Source organism: Equus asinus, chromosome 13 (assembly GCF_041296235.1).
Source record: "Equus asinus isolate D_3611 breed Donkey chromosome 13, EquAss-T2T_v2, whole genome shotgun sequence".
Taxonomy (NCBI): Eukaryota; Metazoa; Chordata; class Mammalia; order Perissodactyla; family Equidae; genus Equus; species Equus asinus.
This window is the reverse complement of record NC_091802.1, coordinates 41,386,556-41,404,472: the sequence shown is the minus strand read 5'-3', so window position 1 is coordinate 41,404,472 and position 17,917 is coordinate 41,386,556. Positions and strand designations below refer to the sequence as shown.

Below are 17,917 nucleotides of genomic sequence, written 5' to 3'. Positions count from 1 at the left end.
TAAATAGTAAAAAGACATCCTTAACTACACACACATACACACAAATCAGTATATGTAAAACCAGAGATCTGAATGAGAGCAGTGGCTTGTGTCAGTGTCTGTTTTCTGGTTATGTTATTGTACTAAAGTTTTTCAAGATGTTACTGTTGGAGGGAACTGGGTAAAGGGTACATGGGAACTTTTTGTATTATTTCTTACAACTGCATGTGAATCTATAATTATCTCGAAATAAAAAGCTTGATTAAAAAAAGAATACCAAGATGAAAAAGAACCTAGTCCCTTCCGTGGAAGAGTTCCATGTAATCAGGGAGACAGACATATAAGCAATAATGGCTACTCAAAGTGATATTAAGTTATTCCAAGTCTCGTGTGCCTATGAGGGAGATGAGGACAGAGTGGTGTGAGGCCCAGAAAAATGGAGGATTCAGTCAGGGTCTGGGGTGAATTAGAGACAGCTTCACAGAAGGGGTAACATTTGAGCTGAGGGGGAGTGGGATGGTGCCCGGGAGACCTAAGTGGGGAAGGAGGTGAGCAAAGGCCAGAGGTGTGTAAGTTCACAAGGTGTGTAAGGAGCAGCAGCTCCATGCACTGGAAGGAAACTCATCCTCTTCTGGATTGTTAAGACAGGCACATAGGTAAGTTGAACAATGCTGCTGAAGTCACCAGCAGTTAATGGGGGAAAAAACCTCCCACAAAGAAAGCACAAAAAAACCCCATAACCACCTCCTGCAAAGAGGAAATTGATAGATTCAATGCATTCCCAATCAAAATCCCAGGAGACTTTTTTTTAGTAATTGACAAGCTGATTCTAAAATTTTTGTGGAAATGCAAAGGACCTAGAATAGCCAAAACAATTTTGAAAAAGAACAAAAGAAACTTCTGTTTTGCTTTCATGACTTTTTTTTTTTTTTTTTTTTTGGTGAGGAAGACTGGCCCTGAGCTAACATCTGTTGCCAATCTTCCTCTTTTTGCCTAAGGAAAATTGTCCCTGGGTTAACATCTGCACCAGTCTTCCTCTATTTTGTATATGTGATGCCACCACAGCATGGCTTGATGAGCAGTGTGTAGGTCCATGCCCGGAATCCAAACCCTCGAACCCTAGGCTACCAAAGCAGAGCATATGAACTTAACCACTGCACCGCGAGGTTGGCCCCTCAAGACTTATTTTAAAGCTACAGTGCTGGTATTAGCATAAAGATTGATACATAGATCAATGGAACAGAATAGAGAGTCCGTAAATAGATCCACACAAATATGATCAATTAATGTTGAACAAAGTTGCCAAGCAAATTCAATGGGGAAAGGATAATCTTTTCAGCACATAGTGCTGGAACAACTGGATGGCCATATGCCAAAACAAAACAGAACAAAACTTGACCCTTAGCTCACACCATATTCAAAAATTAATTCAAAAGACAAATGTAAGAGGAAAATTATAAAAAATAGTGAAAATAATAGGGCACAAAAAGCATGAAAAAGAAAAAACAAATTTGACATCATCAAAATTAAAATCCTAGGGCCGGCCGGGTGGTGCAGTGGTTAAGTTCACATGTTCTGCTTTGGTGGCCCAGGGTTCACTGGTTCATATCCTGGGCTGAGGACATGGCACCGCTTGTCAAGCCATGCTGTGGTAGGCATCCCACATATAAAGTAGAGGAAGATGGGCACGGATGTTAGCTCAGGGCCAGTCTTCCTCAGCAAAAAGAGGAGGATTGGCAGCAGATGTTAGCTCAGGGCTAATCTGTCTAAAAAAAAAAATTAAAATCCTTTGTTCTTCAAAAGACACTGTTAAGAAATTTAAAAGGCAAGCCACAGACTGGGATAAAATATTTAAACATATATCTGACAAAGAACTTGTATTTACAATACATAAAGAACTCTTACAACTCTATAAGACAAATAAATAAAAACTGACCAATCGATTTGAACAGTTACTTCATCAAAGAAGATATACAGATGGCTAATTAGCACATGAAAAGATGCTCAACATCATTAGTCAGTAGGAAAACACAAATTAAAAAGCACGGTGAGACACCACTACTCACCCACTTAGAATGGTTAAAAGAAAAAAGACTGACCTTACCAGGTGTTGGCAAGGATGTTGAGCAACTGGATGTGAGCAACTGTGCTGCTGGTAGGAATGTAAAATGGTGAAATGGTCGGAAAACAGTTTGGCAGCTTCTTAACAAGTTAAACATATGCTTACCTTATGACCCTGCCCTTCCACTCCTGGGAATTTACTCAAGAGAAACCAAAGCTGTACACGAACATTCATAGCAGCTTTATTTCTAATAGCCCCAAACTGGAAACATATCCGTTGACTGGTAACTGGATAAATAAATTGTAGTTTATCCATATAATAACTACTCAGCAACAAAAAGGAAAGAACTAGTGATGTACATATAATATGGATAAATCTCAGAATAATTACACTGAGTGAAAGAAGTCAGACGAAAAAGACTATATGCTTCCATTTATATAAAATTCTAGAAAATGCAAACTTAATCTGTATAGCCCCCAAAGCAAAACAATGCCTCTTGGGAACATGGAGGTAGGATGGGCCGCTAGGGTGAAGGATATGTTCATTATCTCGATTGTGGTAATGTTTTCACAGTGTGAAAACATATTGAAACTCATCAAATGGTACGCTTTTGATATATATAGTTTATTGTATGTCAATTATATATCAATAAAGCTGTTAAAAGAAACAATAAAATAGCAATAATATTGTGTGCTTTGGTTTACAAAGTTTGCAAAGCACTTTGTGATCTTCACAGCACCCAAGTAAGGGAGGGAGCCAGGCAGTATTTTCCTGGTTTCACAGATGAAACACTTAGGCTGAGAGAGGTAACAGGATTTACCCCGAGCCACAGCACCAGGATGTAGGTGAGTTGGGCTGGGATCCATGCCTTGGATTAGATTGGTAGGGTAAAAAGCACGGGAATTGTATCCCAACCTGTCCCAGCCATTTACTAGCTGGGCTCCTCATGTTACCTCTTTATAACTTCTTTTATTGTGAAATAGAACATAGGTACAGAAACATACATAAAACATACATGTACAGTTTAATAAATAATTATAAGATGAACACCCATGTAATCACGACACAGGTAAGTCAAGAAACATATTGCCAGCAGGAGGCTCTCTCTACGTCCCCTCCCCTCCACGACCCCATCCCTGTACCGCCACCCCTCCCCAGGTAACCACCATCTTTCTGATTGCCACCCTGGTGTAAGCCCCTATCATCTCTCTTGGATTATTGCAGTATCCTTCTAACTAGGTCTCTGTAATCTACCCTCACCTCCTGCCCCTTCCTTCTCAACACAGCAGTCAGAACATCCCAACACAGCAAGTCAGATCATGTCACTCTGTTCAAGACCCTGCAATAGTCCCCCATTTCACTCAGAATGAAAGCTACCCTCCTCATCACTCCCTGTGCTCCAGCCACCTGGCCTCCTTACTGACTTTGAACAGGAAAATGCCAGACATGCCCCTTGCTTAGGGCCTTTGCTCTGGCTGTTCTCTCAGCCCCAGATGGCCTGAATTGGCCTGGAACGCTCCCTCCCAGCCACTTAACTGACTCTCTCCCCTCCTTCAGGTATTTGCTCAAATCTGTCCTTTGCGTTGAGGCTTACACTGACCACCCTATTTAGTACTGCAACCTATTTGCCCTCCCAATCCCATTCGGGAATCCCGACCCCCTACTCTGTTTTCTTTTTTCCACAGCACCTCTTTCTGATATACTATATAACTTCTGTCTTTATTTTATAGATTGCGTGTTGCTGTTTCCCCTGATAAGATGTGGGCTAACAAGGGTGAGCATCTTTGCTTGTTTCATTCACTGTCATTGCTCCAGTGCCCAGAATAGCACAGGGCACGTTGCAGGTATTCAGTAAATAGGTGGTGAATGGAAGAACCACTCTCTATTTTTTTGGTGATAATTGTTTCCTTGCTTTTCTTTGTAGTTTTTCCACCTCTGTACCCATTCCAAATAATGCAATTTAGTTTTGCTTTTTTTAACTCTATGTAAATTGAATCATGCTCTATTTGTTTTTTTATGTTCCACTTTTTTTTTGCTCAACATTATGTTTTTGAGATTCATTCATGTTGTTTTACGTAACTGTCATTCATTCATTTTACCCTGCTGTCAAGTTTTTCATTGTATGAATGTACCACAACCCATCCATCCATTCAACTGTTGAAGTCTGGGCCCTGTCCTGTCTGGTTTTTGGACAATCTCGAATGTGTCTCCTGGCACATGTGTGTGAGGTTCTCCGGGGTACACACCCAGGAGTAGAGCCGCAGGGTCTCTCCATTTTATGAGACAATGCCAAACTGTTTCCCGAGTGGTTGCATCAGTCGGCCCTCCCATCTGCAGTAAGGTCTCCTCTTTCGGTTTCTCCTGTATTTCCTTTGTGAAATAAGAGAATTGGACCAGGGGATTTCTGAGGCCGTTTGGGCTCTAATGTTGTATGAATCTGTGATCAAGGAGCCCTGAATAAGCAGTACCTACGTTATGAGGGAGAGAGGTGAACACATCCCATGCTTGGGATGAGGCCTCCAAATGTCCTAGGTGGGGCACTGTCCTAAACTCTTAAGATTGGTGTCGAGGGAGAGACTTTGGCCCTGATGGAGTCTAGCAACGCTTATTTGTACACCATGACCTCTGCTTCTGCCTGCCCTTGAGAGAATTCTCAAACACAGAACATGGTGAACAGAGACAAGAAGCAGAAAAACCAACCTCATTCAGAGATAAGGTTCTACATGTCAAGTAAGAGTCAAGGGTAGGAGATGTGTGTGGGGGAGGAGCTGTGCAGCTTCTGTCTTAGGACAGGAAGTGGTCAACTGCCTTCCTAGGGGAAGGAAGGCTTCATGAAAGAGCAAGGAATTTCACAGGAACATACCTCTTCAGAAGGAGGCACAGCAGTTTTTAACAGAGTGAGGGTAGAGTTGGGTGACTTTGGGAAGAGGCCAGCCAGGAGCCAGTTGGTCTGGCTGGAGAATATTTCCCCAAGCACAGATGCTGGCTGTGACCCCACCTCCCTGGGGAGCTTCCCCAGGACACACGGGCCCTTTGGCCCCAGTTGGAGGCTGGTCAGTGTTGGGCAAACAGTGAGTGTTGCAGAAGTGAGAACCCTCCTGGTTCTTCATAGGGTGGATCATGATGGGTCTCTGCCATAAGCCCCTACCTCTGGATCTCACAAGGAGAGGGGGGATTTAGAACAGCGCCCTCAGATAGACCCTCCTCCTGCCTGAATCTCCACCCTCCTCCCCTTTCCCTCCCTTACAATTTCTTTTTCATTCACATGTTCATTTCAGTGTTTATTCAGTCGTGCATGCAGTGAGTGCCTAATATATACCTGGCCCCGTGCTAGACACTGGGAATGCCAAAATGAACAAGGCATACTCCTGGATCTTGAGGAGCTCAGAGTCAAATGTGGGAGACCCCCTGGATGTGATTTTCTTTCCCTCTTCCTCTCCTGCAGCAGGTGTTAGGGAACAGGACAAGGGACCTGGTGGCAGAGGGTCAGTTTCTCATCTGCAAAATGATGATGACACCAAGTTCAAGGGGTTGGCCTCTTCCCAAAGTCACTCCCAACTCTACCCTCACTCTCTTAAAAACTGCTGTGAGGCATTTAGCATCCAGGCCTTTGACATAGTAGGTGCTGAATGAATATTAGCTAAAAGGGATTATAATCCAGGAGGGACTCATTAGGCAGTCTAAGCCTTCTGAAACTGAGGTAGCATGCCCAAAGCCTGGGCACAGAGATGGTGCCTATATCCTTCTGTGTCCAGTGACATGGGCCCAGTCTAGAGGTGGGGGGAGGTGGTTCAAATGGGGGAAAACAGAAGAGTTTAGAACTTTAAAGTCAGAAAATGGAAAGATGAGAAGATGGGGCCCAGATCGGTTAATTCACAGCAGAGGAGTCTTTGTAGAGGCACAGTGGGGGAATGAGAGAGTCTTTCCTGGGGCGGTTGAGGGTTAGAGGTAGAGGCCTGGAATGGGACCACTGAGAAAACTGAAACATCTCAGTGGTCGGCTGGCTCATGGATCCTCTGGCCAGCACGTCTCCTCCCTCCCTCCCTCCCTGGACAGTTCCTTTCTTGTTGCCCCTGCCCAGGACTAGTCAAACTTGGGCCCAGCAACACCTAGATAGGGGACCAAATCACTCAGCAAATATTTATTGAGCATTTGCTATGTACCAGGACCTATTCAAAGTGCTGGAGACAAAGCAGTTGAAGAAAACAGAAAAAGATCCCTATCTTCACATATACATGCAAGTATATCTGAAGGATAAATTGTTAGAAATGGAATTGATGAGGCAAAGGGCACGTGCATTTTAATTTTTTTCTGATATTGCCAAATTGGTGTCCAAGAGTTTGTTACAGTTTCTGTTATATTCGGACGCCTGTTTCTCGATGAGTGCATCTTTCTTTTTCTTTTCTTTTTTAAAATGATATTTTTCTTTTTCTTTTTTTTTTTTTGAGGAAGATTAGCCCTGAGCTAACTACTGCCAGTCCTCCTCTTTTTGCTGAGGAAGCCTGGCCCTGAGCTAACATCGTGCCCATCTTCCTCTACTTTATACGTGGGACGCCTACCACAGAATGGCTTGCCAAGCGATGCCATGTCCGCACCCAGGATCCGAACCAATGAAGCCGGGGCCGCCGAAGCGGAACGTGTGAACTTAACCGCTGCGCCACCGGGCCGGCCGGAGTGCATCTTTCTAAGCAGAAACTGCTGCTCAAGTGAGTCCTCCTGACTACCGTCTCCCTGCTAACCCTTGAAGACCCTGAGTTGCTGTCCCCCAAGGCCAGAAATGGAGCACCTTCTAGGAGATGTTTTTTTTGCCTACAGAGAGGTGACCTTTCTCCAAAATTGTGCTGTTTGGGGAGATTCTTGGTAGGGGTGGAGCCCAATCCATGAAGGGGGAGAAGATTTTCTAGGAGAGGAAAGAGGAGTGAAGAACTGCCTTTTCTTTCTTTTTTGAGGAAGATTAGCCCTGAGCTAACATCTGCTGCCAATCCTCCTATTTTTGCTGAAGAAGACTAGCCCTGAGTTAACATCCGTGCCCATCTTCCTCTACTTTATATGTGGGACGCCTACCACAGCATGGCTTGCCAAGCGGTACCATGTCTGCACCCGGGATCCGAGACAGCGAACCCCGGGCCGCGAAGCCGAACGTGTGAAGGTAACTGCTGTGCCACCGGGCTGGCCCCAAGAACTGCTATTTCAAAAGGATGCTTGTGAGGGAAGGGACCAGAAAGTGACATCATCAGGGATCACTTGGTTCAGGCATGAGCAGCAAGTTTAGCTGCCCTACTCCTGGTAGTTGTACTGCTACAACTGGATTGAGGGGAGGAGGGCTTGGGGAAGTTTTTGTCCACAAGAATGTTGAAACACTGTTGCAGTATAAGTATGACCCTTGGTGCTTGGCAGGGACACAGGCGTGCTGATTCTTTGCACAGTGGGCTGACCCCTTCACCTGACCTGGTCAGCCCATGATTCTTCTTCCTGGGGCTAGACAGCTGTTAGGGTCAGGGAGCTGCTAAGAGACCTACAGGACTGGGGTAGAGGTAAGGAAGCTCCAGAATGTCAAAGCAGTAAATACACGTCCTGGTTTCCAGGACTGTCTGATTTCAAATATTCTGCCCCGCGAGTTTACCAGCACCTGTCAGACCGAGTTGTCCCGTCCCAGTTTTTGGTTTGGAAAATATAGTCTGTCTCACAAGTAATGGAGAAAGGGGAGGCAGCAGTTCATTCATTCCAGTGTCTAAGCGTGGGATTGCCGGGAGGGCGGGGGTAGCAGGAGACTGGCAGAGATGGCCCCAGCCCTATGCTGGAATCTATCGTTGAATTCTCAGCTCCTCCCTGAAGTGTGGTCCGGAACGCTTGTGAGGTGTGCCTGGCACTCTCCTACCCCACCAGCTCACCCCTTCCCCCGCCCTATCCCACATTGGGAGGTCTGATCTAATCTCTCGGCCTGGCCCCACCCACTTAATGGAGAGGGTTCATGTGCAAATGGGAAAGCAGTCTGCCAGGGCTGCTTAAAAAGCAAGTCTAAGCAACTGGTGGCAGATTTCAGGCAGCCAGGATGCGGCCGTCAGTTTCTCCCAAGGCGAAAGAGGAAGGAGAGTCCAGGTCCCCAAAGCTGCGCCACAGCCTGTTCGGGCAAACGCTTCACCCCGACAAAGCCCCCATCAGAGCGGCGGGCCACGCAGCTCCTAAAACATCAGACCACTGCCCCCAGCCTCGTACGTTCTCCACCCGCGGTAGCCCGGCCCATCTCCCCATCAGAGGCCCCGCCCCCAACCTCGCCCCGGCCTTGGGGACTGGGGAGAGGAGGTGCCCGCCCGCCATCAGGGACGGACGCGCCAGCTGGACTACAAGTCCCAGCAGCCCCTGGGCCACCCCCCCAAAGGCGGGGCCATACCGAGTAGCGAATTGAGAGGAGCCCTGGCGCTCAGGCTAGGGAACGCGTGTGACCAATCGCGGGGCGGCTCGCGCTGTGTGCCGATGGGGGCGGGGAGAAGCCCCCCTTCTCCCACTTCAGAGCCCAGACAAAAGCGGGATCCCGGGCTGCTTGGCGAGGTTGGAGCGCTCCGGGTAGTGGGCCGTGAGTCAGGGCCTGTGGAGGGAGCGCGGCGCACGGACTTTCGCGGAGAGGTGAGTGGGGGGCGGCTGCTTTCGCGGGAGGGCCCCCACCTGCCCCAGGAGCTTCCTGCTTCCCCCCCGCCCCGAACCCGGAACCACCTCTCCCGACGCGGGCTTAGTGCTCACGCCCCCCTCCCTGCACCTACTTGGAAGTTTTGGGGGGCTTTGCTTTAGATTAGCCTTCGCCCGGGACCTCGGCCGGTGGCCGCGTGTCGACTGTCCCCCCCACCCCCCTTTCTCACATTCCAGTTCCTGGGAGTTTGCATAGGGCTTGCCACCGTGTCTTGCTTCTCCTCTCTCCGCTGAATTGTATTTGCCCCGTCCTGGCGCTCCTCACCCCCACCTGAGGGCGGTCATCGCGCCACTTCTTGCCTCATCCGGGTCCCCCACCGGATGCGGGGGCCGGGAAGTAGCGAGAGCGGTGGCCACACGCCCCACTCTGGCCTCTCCCCACCCGGGCTCAAGCCCTTCCTCTTAGTTCTGTGGGGAGTCGACTGAGGCCCGCGGAAGTGGAGGGAGCGAGGCCGGCGGGCCATGCGGGCAGGGCTGCCCCAGGGTGCCCGGGGCCTGGCCTCGCCGCGAAGACCTGGCCGTGGAACGGCCGCGCTGGAAGGACCCTGCTCGCTCTGGAGATGGCCTCCAAGCGACAGATGACCGGGGTGCCCGTCTCCCTCCTCATCCCTGACGCCGAGCTTGGCTAAGGCAAGGTCCTCAAGGAGCGTGAGGATGCTGCCGCCGCCCTCCTGTCGGGCCTGGCAGAGGGCCAGTCCCAGCGCCTGCTGGCCTCTCCAACCTTGGCAGATACTGTGTAGTACCAAGGTGTTCTGCCATTAGGTGGTCCCCGGCAGTCTGCCTGGGAAGAGGATTTTGGAGAGGATGGTGGGTAGCCGTGCATAGCACCGTGTGGTCACACAGCCCACTCCTCTCTCCGCCCTTTATCTTTGCTCTCTGTTTCAGGCAGCTGAGTTCCTTGGATTTCTGAAATGGGTGAGGGACAGCTGGTAGACCCCAGCTGTCGAGAGGGGTAATTATCACCTCTTAGAGAGCTTTTTAAGCAACTTGGGGGACGGTGATGGGAAGACCCCTCAGACACCGGGCAACTGGTGTCTCCACCCTCACTCTGACACCATGCTCGCTGCAGTAGGGGACACTCACAGAATTCTGCCCCTCTCCTCTACTCCAGGGAATGCCTGTTCTCTCGAAAACCCCCGTCCTACAGATACAACCTTAAAATGAGTGCTTTTTGTGCTTCCCAGAGAGAGAGACCCTAAGAAACATCCCCAGTGATTCCTCTCCACTGGCTGTGTCCCAGGGGTGTGTTCCTGGGAAACAGGCTCCTTTTATTCAGCTTTGGGCTGCTTCTGCCCTTGGTGGCTGCTGTGGATGAACTCAGTCCTGGGTCACTTATCCTGTCTGCAAAAAAGACCCAGTTTAGCTCATCAGGTCCCTCCCTTGGAGTGTGTATGTGTGTATTTTCAGGTTCTTTGGCATGATTTCCCCCAAATGGTTTACACGTTTAGCTGATACTAGGTAACAGTTCCTGGGGCCCCAAAGTGGACCCCCGGAGTCTTAGCTGTGCCCTGAAAACATCTGTCACCAGTTTGACAGTACATTTAGTTCCTAAGACTTTAGTGGGGTGCTCCCCAAACCCGGATTGGTATACACTTTAAGTCCCATTGTCACTAGAGCAAATACTCTTTTCTTTGTTTTTTTTTGAGGAAGATTAGCCCTGAGCTAACATCTGCTGCCAATCCTCCCCCCCCTTTTTTTTTTGCTGTGGAAAACTGGCCTTGAGCTAACATCCGTGCCCATCTTCCTCTACTTTATATGTGGGACGCCTACCACAGCATGGCTTGACAAGCAGTGCATAGATCCTCACCCAGGGTCTGAACTGGTGATCCCTGGGCCACTGAAGCGGAGTGTGCAAACTTAATTGCTGTGCCACCTGGCTCACCCCTAGAGCAAATATTCTCAACTGGTGGTTTGGGCCATTACTTCAGAGTCATAGATCAGCACCTTGAAGTGAAAGGCACTGTCAGGTATGTGCACATTTTTCTGGGCTTTTTTTCAGATGCTCAAAAGAGTCTGACACCTCAAATAGGTCAAGAGCTACTGCCCTAAGAGACTTCAAGATCCTGCTGAACAATTAAACTTCCGATTTTTCTCCACCAAGTCCACTCCTTGGGTTCAGGAGCCTTCTTAGCCCACATTGGTGAATGTGCAGAGCCGAAATTCTTTTCCAACTTTTATTCTGTCATATAAGGGCCTCCTCATCTAAGCCAAAGTACTCTAGTGGCAAATCTGTTGTTTTGGTAAACTGGCAAATCTTTTCTATCCTGTATCATCCCCCTCTTGTGTCTTTTCTCCCACCCTTCTCCCGAGGACCTTATGGAGATGAGCTCTTGGATCTAAGGTTTCATCTGGGGCTCAAGAAAATTGTGATTTTCCAGCTGCAGAAGATCCCTTTTGTCACCCTTGTCCTTTCCAAAGTTGGGTCTTTGACTGTTTTTTTTGGGGGGTGCCAGTTTTGGGGGTTTGTTGTTCTGGGAGTGTCTGTTAGACTTCTCTGCTGGAGAGGCTTATCTGAGGGGCTTCGTGCCTCCTGGAGTGTGTCATCACTTGTGCCTGCTGTGTCTAAACTGCTGAGGGTGGTCAGAAGCTGCCCCCTCCTTTCTCTGCTTGATCCACCCTGGGCTGCATTCTCTTTTGGGGGTGGGGTGGGGGGAGGTATACCCATCTGATTTCAAGACCAGTTTTTCTGGTCTGAGTCAAGAAGGTTGGGAAATGGAGCTGAAGTGAGTGGGGGTGGAGGACTTTGGGGGCACGGGCACTGGTGGAGGTATCTCCTTTGGAAACTCATGTGCAGAAGCAGCTGGAAGTCATCCCAGGGGAAAGCCAGAAAAGGGAACATCTGTGAGCCCCTTCCCAGCTACCTTACTTTGAGCCAGACGCCAGACTGAATGTGCCCTTTGTGCCCAGCTGAAGGCTAGCTGGGAGGCTGAGGGAGCTGGCCAAGCCAGCATTAGAACCTGAGTCCCAGCCTAGCCAACTGAGAGGGAGGTGCAGAGTGGCATCTGGAATGTTGGCCTTTCCTGAGCTGGGGATGGACACCAACTTTCCTGCATGTGTAAACTAGCCAGCTCCCTAATTCCACCCTCCTTTATTTGCACTTGACTTTTCTCCCCCAGCAAATTGAACAACTTCACTTGTTTGTGGGAGAGACAGGACTGACTTTTCCTGATCTGGCCAAGCTCTTGGCATGAATTGCTGGGCTTCCTTTCCCTTCCCCTCCCTCATTCCTCTCCCCAACTGTCCTGTCACTACCTGTGGGAGAAGGGTGTGTCAGGACAAAGCAATGGGAAGGGAAGATGAAGAAATTGTCATCATAGACTCTTTTGTGAGCTGAAGAGAGGACATGGCCTATTTCTTGGAGAAATGGTCTTTTCTCTTGGGTTGAGGTGTGCAGTTTTCTGGGGACTAGGAATAAGAAGGTTTGGATTCAAGTCTTGAGTCCCCTGCTTAGGCTTCGTGGGCAAGTTGTTTTAACCCCTCTGAGCTTTTATTTCTCATCTGAGAAATAGGGTTCTGAATCTCAGTGTACCTCCCAGGGCTCCCACAAGATGAATTTCTGTATACATGTGACTGAGGATGGTTTCTGCCTCCTCCCCCAGCCCTGGCTCACTTAAAGTGACCGGTACAGAGTCGTCCCCAGAGAGGCCTCTGTTTTGCTCTGAATTAGCAGCCAAGTGACTCAGTGGGGAGGGTGGGATGCACTGAAGGTCACAGTTGCCCAGCCTTGTGTCTACTCTGAAGTCAGGGCCGGACGGCTAGTGTCTATGGAGAAATGAGCTCTGAGATGACTCTTCCCCTTTGCTCCTGGGGGCTCGATTCTGCCTGAGGCTGAGTAGATTGCTGGCCTGGCCTCCAACTGGTGGTGTGTGTAAGCATGTGAAATGGGTGAGTCTGGGTGGGGGGGATGAAACCTGTCGAGGGGAGTAATGCTGGCATTGCACAGTTCTGGCTGTGCTCCCCATCAGTAAGAGGCAAAGGATGTGTTTCAGTGTCTGTGTGCCTGCCTTGGGTGGGACAACACTCAGGTTTGGGTCACACCACTGGGATTCTTGGTCCCCATCCAGCTACCTTTTGCTCCAGGACAAATGTGGTTATGGGTGAACTGGTTTGCCTAGAGGCAGCTGAGGCGAAGAGTCCCAGGGGAAACACCACCTTTGTTTTTCTCCATCTTCCCTCACCCATCATTTCCTGATCCTCCTTCTTTGCTATCAAGAGTGCTGTTTGAGATCTCCCTTCTATCTCTCCTGCTGAGGCAGCTGTTTTTCTCCCTCTTGAGAAGGGCTAAGATCTGTTTTCCTGTCTGGGGGCAGCTGGGCGTGGGTCTCTATTGCCCTGCCTCTTCTGACCAGCTCCTCTTACCCCGACAGGTAGAGCAGGTGCCTCTGCAGCCATGTCGGCCAAGACGATCTCAGAGCAGACGGGCAAAGAACTCCTTTACAAGTATATTTGCACCACCTCAGCCATCCAGAACCGCTTCAAGTATGCCCGGGTCACCCCTGACACAGACTGGGCCCACCTGCTGCAGGACCACCCCTGGCTGCTCAGCCAGGTGAGCCTTCCCACCTCCTGGGCCCTTCTTCCAGGCCTGGAGTCTGAGGAAGAGAAAGGGTCAGTTTGTTGGAGATGTCCGAGTGGGTCACGTGGTAGCAGACTCCCTGCATCAGTGCGCAGTGCATGAGCTGGGCAGAGTTCTGTGTCCAGCTCTGGGCTCCGCATTTTGAGGCGCTCTGGCATGATTTACAGAGCACCAGCATGGAACTAGACAAACTGGAGTCCACATTGCAGCTCTGTCTATTAACCATGTGACCTGCGGCAAGCCTTTCACCTCTGAGTTTTGGATTCCCCAGATGTCAGATGTTCATAACACTCACCCTGTGGGCCATAGAGATTAGTGAATGTCTGGAAAGCATTTAGTATGCTGCCTGGCACTTGGTAGGTGCTCAATAAAAAGTAGGTATGTACCCCCTCCCCCTTTCAAAGTGGAGCATATCAGGAATGGGCCATGAGGAAGTGTGACGTTGTACTTTGTGTAGAATGGCTAATGGCCCTGAGAGGGCCAGCCTGGAGCAGAGGCTCCTCTCTTCAGATCCCTGCAGGGCCATTGTTGGGAAGGCTTGGGAAGCTTAGACATCTTTGGCAGGTCCCAGAGAGCAGGACTAGGACCAATGGTGGGGGTTTCAGAGATGCAAATTTCCCCCCACTATGAGGCAACCCAACCACAAACGAAGCTGCCTCCAGAGATAGTGAATTTCCTGGCCCTGGAGGTGTATGATCAGTGCTAGGGGCTGCTTAGGATTGTAGATGGTTTTCAGACATGGATGGGGTTGACAAGATGACCTCTAAGGTCCTTTGTCACCCCAACGCTCTGTCTCTCTGTTCTTCCTTTTGGAACTCGGGCGCTGTCCATGTTCTGAGGAGTTTATGGTCTAATGGAGCTAAGATCCCATGTAGGGATTGTGGGGGATCACTTATTCATTTAGCAGGTATTTGGTGAGCACCTGCTTTGTGCCAGGTCCATCCTGGGCACAGATGGCTCTAGATTTCTGCTTGTCAGAAGATGTAGGCTGGGATAGGTGAAGAAGCTTCTGGGAGCCGGGTGGGGTTGGCTTTGCGAATAGAGTGGATGGGAAGCCACCCAGGCTGTCCTGTGCTTTGGGTCCCCAGACTATCACCTCTTACTCTACCCTCTCTTTCCTCATTCTGAATACAACCTCCTCTCGTTCCAGAGCTTGGTGGTCAAGCCAGACCAGCTGATCAAACGGCGTGGAAAGCTGGGCCTAGTTGGGGTCAACCTTACTCTGGATGGGGTCAAGTCCTGGCTGAAGCCACGGCTGGGACAGGAGGCCACCGTGAGTCTGGGTATAGGGTTGGGGTGGACGTGTTATGGTAACAGAAGCAAACATGGTCGCCTCCAGTTCAGCTACCCTGTGGATCACCCCCGCAACCGATCAAATTGCAGCCTGGGAAAGGTGGGAGTGCTGAGAGCTGACTGAGGCAGCAGGGCCGGTCCTGGCGCTCATTGCCAGCTCTCCCTGTCAGGAAATGGCAAGATGTGCTGCAAAAGGAACACCAACACAGTTTGAGAGCCAGGTGGAAATGGTCTGTTTCTTTAATGACTGTCATGGAGGTGGGACTCTGAGGCCCATTCTGGGAACTCCTTTCTTGCCAGTTTCCGCAGAGCGTATGGTAGCTTGTCCTGACATGCACACCTAAGATGGTGGGTAAAAAAAGTTGAAGAAGGGAGATGCAGAATCGTTTAGGCAGAGATGTTATTGAGCCAAGAACCTAGGATGAGACTGTTAATAATACTGAAGAGTAAATCCAGTTCCTGGCTTCTCCTGGCTCGGTGATTAATTTCAACTCTGTAGATGAGAGAGCTGAAGTGAAGTATGGCTTAGGAAGGCTATGAGATGCTCAGAAATAAAGTTGCCTTTCCTTTTCTTCTCACTCCCAGAGGGAGTTGGAGACTGAAGGGGAGGGAACGGGCTGCCGCTTGGCTTACACTGGGGAGGATGTGCCATCCACACTGTTCTTTGTCCCATCCTGGGTGACCGGGGACCAGGGGAGAGGTGTTCTCTTCCTTGGCTGCCCCAGAAGTAGGATGAAGGTGGCAGTGGAGCTGTCTTTATCTCTTACTGAACTTCCTCAAATCAGCTCTTTATGTGAGTTCCCCAGTTTCTGGCTGTCGTGGGTGAAGAGGGATCCTTGAAGTTGTACACGGGCCGAGGGGCAGAGGGGTCTTGACCTTCATGCTACCGGGCCTTTGGGCAGAGGCAGCAGGGTTGGGGGCTGAGCAGTATCCCCAGGGAGGTCATCACGCTTCCTCTTCCTCAGCTGGCTGTTGGGAGGGGGATGTCGGGGACATCTGAGCTGGCAGCAGTGTCCGCCCTGGCAGGAGTGGCTCATTACCTCTGATGGATCACTGTCTGGTCCCTGACTCAGCAATGACGCACGGGCGGGTGGGGCCTTCAGGGCATGCTGGGATGAGGGCTCTTTGGCCTTGGCTGCCACCAGGGATCCAATCAAACTGATTAGCTCTGCAGGCCTGTTGTCCTCAGTCAGGAAAGTCTGCGTGGAAAAGTTTTCCCTGTCCAGCTCCCCCCTGCCCCCAATTCCCCATGCCTGGACTCGTGTCCTTGGGCTGGGTCTCCTTGCCTGAGCTGTGGGATAGATAGCCTTGATTTGTCTGAGCTTTTTATTTATTTATTTATTTTAATTTAACATTTTTTTTTTCTGAGGAAGATTGGCTCTGAACTAACATCTGTTGCCAATCGTCCTCTTTTTTCCCTGAGGAAGATTGTCACTGAGCTTATATCTGTGCCAGTCTTCCTCTGTTTTATGTGGGATGCCACCACAGCGTGGCTTGATGAGTGGTGCCATGTCCGCCCCCAGGATCCGAACCTGTGAACCCCAGGCTGCCCAAGCGGAGTGTGTGAACTGAACCGCTACACCACAGGGCCAGCCCGTCTGAGCTTTTTAGTCTGTGTGACGACATCAGGGGGATGACTCCTGATCTTTGCTTTTGGGGTTAGGGCAGTGTTGCAGCTCATTTGTCATCCTCCAGAGGAGGCAGAATAAGAATGTGCAAGATCGGTACGTGTCGAAGTGTGGCTGGCAGAAGGGCAAGCAGATGGAAGAGGGGCTCTCCTGAGGACTTCTTTGGCTTAGGGGTCTGTGACCCCATTGCCCTGGTTTCTGGAGAAATCTCTTTGCTGAGTGTTGTGGTAGTGCTTGGGTCGCACCTCTGATGGGACACTGAGGTAGAGGGAGCACAGGGCCATCCCTCCTTCTGCCCTGGGTGGTGAGAAACACTGCCCATCTGAGCTTTCTCTCTCTTTATCTCCATAGGTTGGCAAGGCCAGAGGCTTCCTCAAGAACTTTCTGATCGAACCCTTTGTCCCCCACAGTCAGGTACATGTGAGGTGGCTCCAAGCTGGGTTTTCTTCCTCCTGGATCTTTGTGTTTTTCGACCCCAAAATGATGAGAGGAGAAATCAGGCTGCTGGAGCAAAGTCAAGGGACCAAAGTTTCTGAAGTTGTGCTGAGGATCTGAGGATGCTACGGAGCAGGGAGTCCAGAGATGAAGGAGAGGGCTTAGTTTGCAGCAGGGAGGAATCAGGGCTGGTAACAGAGGGGACTTCCCAGTGCTGGGATGAGAAAGGCTTGAAGGCAGGACCCCATCCCCCAGATCAGGTCGTGCTGGCTCAGTCTGGACTGTCCCCCGGCGAGGCAGTGGCCTCTCTTCTCCTGTTGTTCCCGAGGGAAAGCTGGTGAACAGGTCATCCCTCGTGAATGTTCTCTACTGGGTTTTAGAAATGAGACCGCAGGAGTTGGGCCACTCATCCCCAGTTCAGTCCCCCTCACCCGTGTGGTGCTCTCTTCCCCTGTAAGGCGGAGGAGTTCTACGTTTGCATCTATGCTACCCGAGAAGGGGACTACGTCCTGTTCCACCATGAGGGGGGTGTGGATGTGGGTGATGTGGATGCCAAAGCCCAGAAACTGCTCGTCGCTGTGGATGAGAAGCTGAGTCCTGAGGACATCAAGAAGCACCTGCTGGTTCACGCCCCTGAAGACAAGAAAGAGTTGAGTGAGAGGGCTGGTAGGGAGGTGGCAGCAGGGGGACAGGGAAGGCCAGCAGCCTCTGGGCACAGCAGGGAAAGCAGAGGGTGGGAGGTGGGAGCAGGCAGTAGGCACAGCCCCTCCCTGTCCCAAGGAGGGGAGCTGGGGACAGGGGAGAGGCTCACTCCAACTGAAATATGCTGTCAGCATCCCTCACCTCCTTGCCCCTATCTGTCTGGCACCTCCTTGTCTGGCCCTGTGCCTGACAGCTCTTTCTGCCTCAGTGGCTGAAGAGCCATGTCCAGGGAGCAGGGTTTGCAGAAGAAAATGAGGGGTTGGCAGGTGTTGGGAAGTGGAGCTGTCAGTGGCAGTGTGATTGCTGCTCAGCCCGCTTCCCTGATAGACTGACTGTCCTTCTCTCCCCGCCTTTAGAATTCTAGCAAGTTTTATCTCTGGCCTCTTCAATTTCTATGAGGATCTGTACTTCACCTACCTCGAGATCAACCCCCTTGGTAACTGGCTTTGCTGGGGTGGGCTGGGGCAAGGGCCAGTTATAATGGGGCCCCTGTGCTTATAGTAACCCTGGCCTTGACTTTCGGAGGACCAGACGCCCACTTGTAGAGGGCAGTACTGA

General features: G+C 50.4%; 1 protein-coding gene across 4 annotated transcripts in view; it reads left to right on the top strand.

The window, feature by feature from the left end:
- The first annotated feature begins 8,428 nt into the window (after positions 1–8,428).
- ACLY (ATP citrate lyase) overlaps positions 8,429–17,917 on the top strand; it is a 40,607-nt gene continuing 31,118 nt past the window's right edge. Inside the window, exons 1-7 of one of the 4 annotated variants that reach the window (XM_044744342.2) lie at positions 8,493–8,665; positions 9,611–9,677; positions 13,093–13,274; positions 14,452–14,574; positions 16,574–16,636; positions 17,116–17,306; positions 17,716–17,795. In XM_044744342.2, coding sequence (XP_044600277.1) covers positions 13,116–13,274; positions 14,452–14,574; positions 16,574–16,636; positions 17,116–17,306; positions 17,716–17,795 — 616 coding nt within the window. In that variant the 5' untranslated portion in view covers positions 8,493–8,665; positions 9,611–9,677; positions 13,093–13,115. Of the gene's footprint in view, positions 8,666–9,610; positions 9,678–13,092; positions 13,275–14,451; positions 14,575–16,573; positions 16,637–17,115; positions 17,307–17,715; positions 17,796–17,917 lie in introns of all 4 variants that reach the window. The other 3 variants (XM_070483257.1, XM_014833662.3, XM_014833665.3) reach the window with 3 other exon arrangements.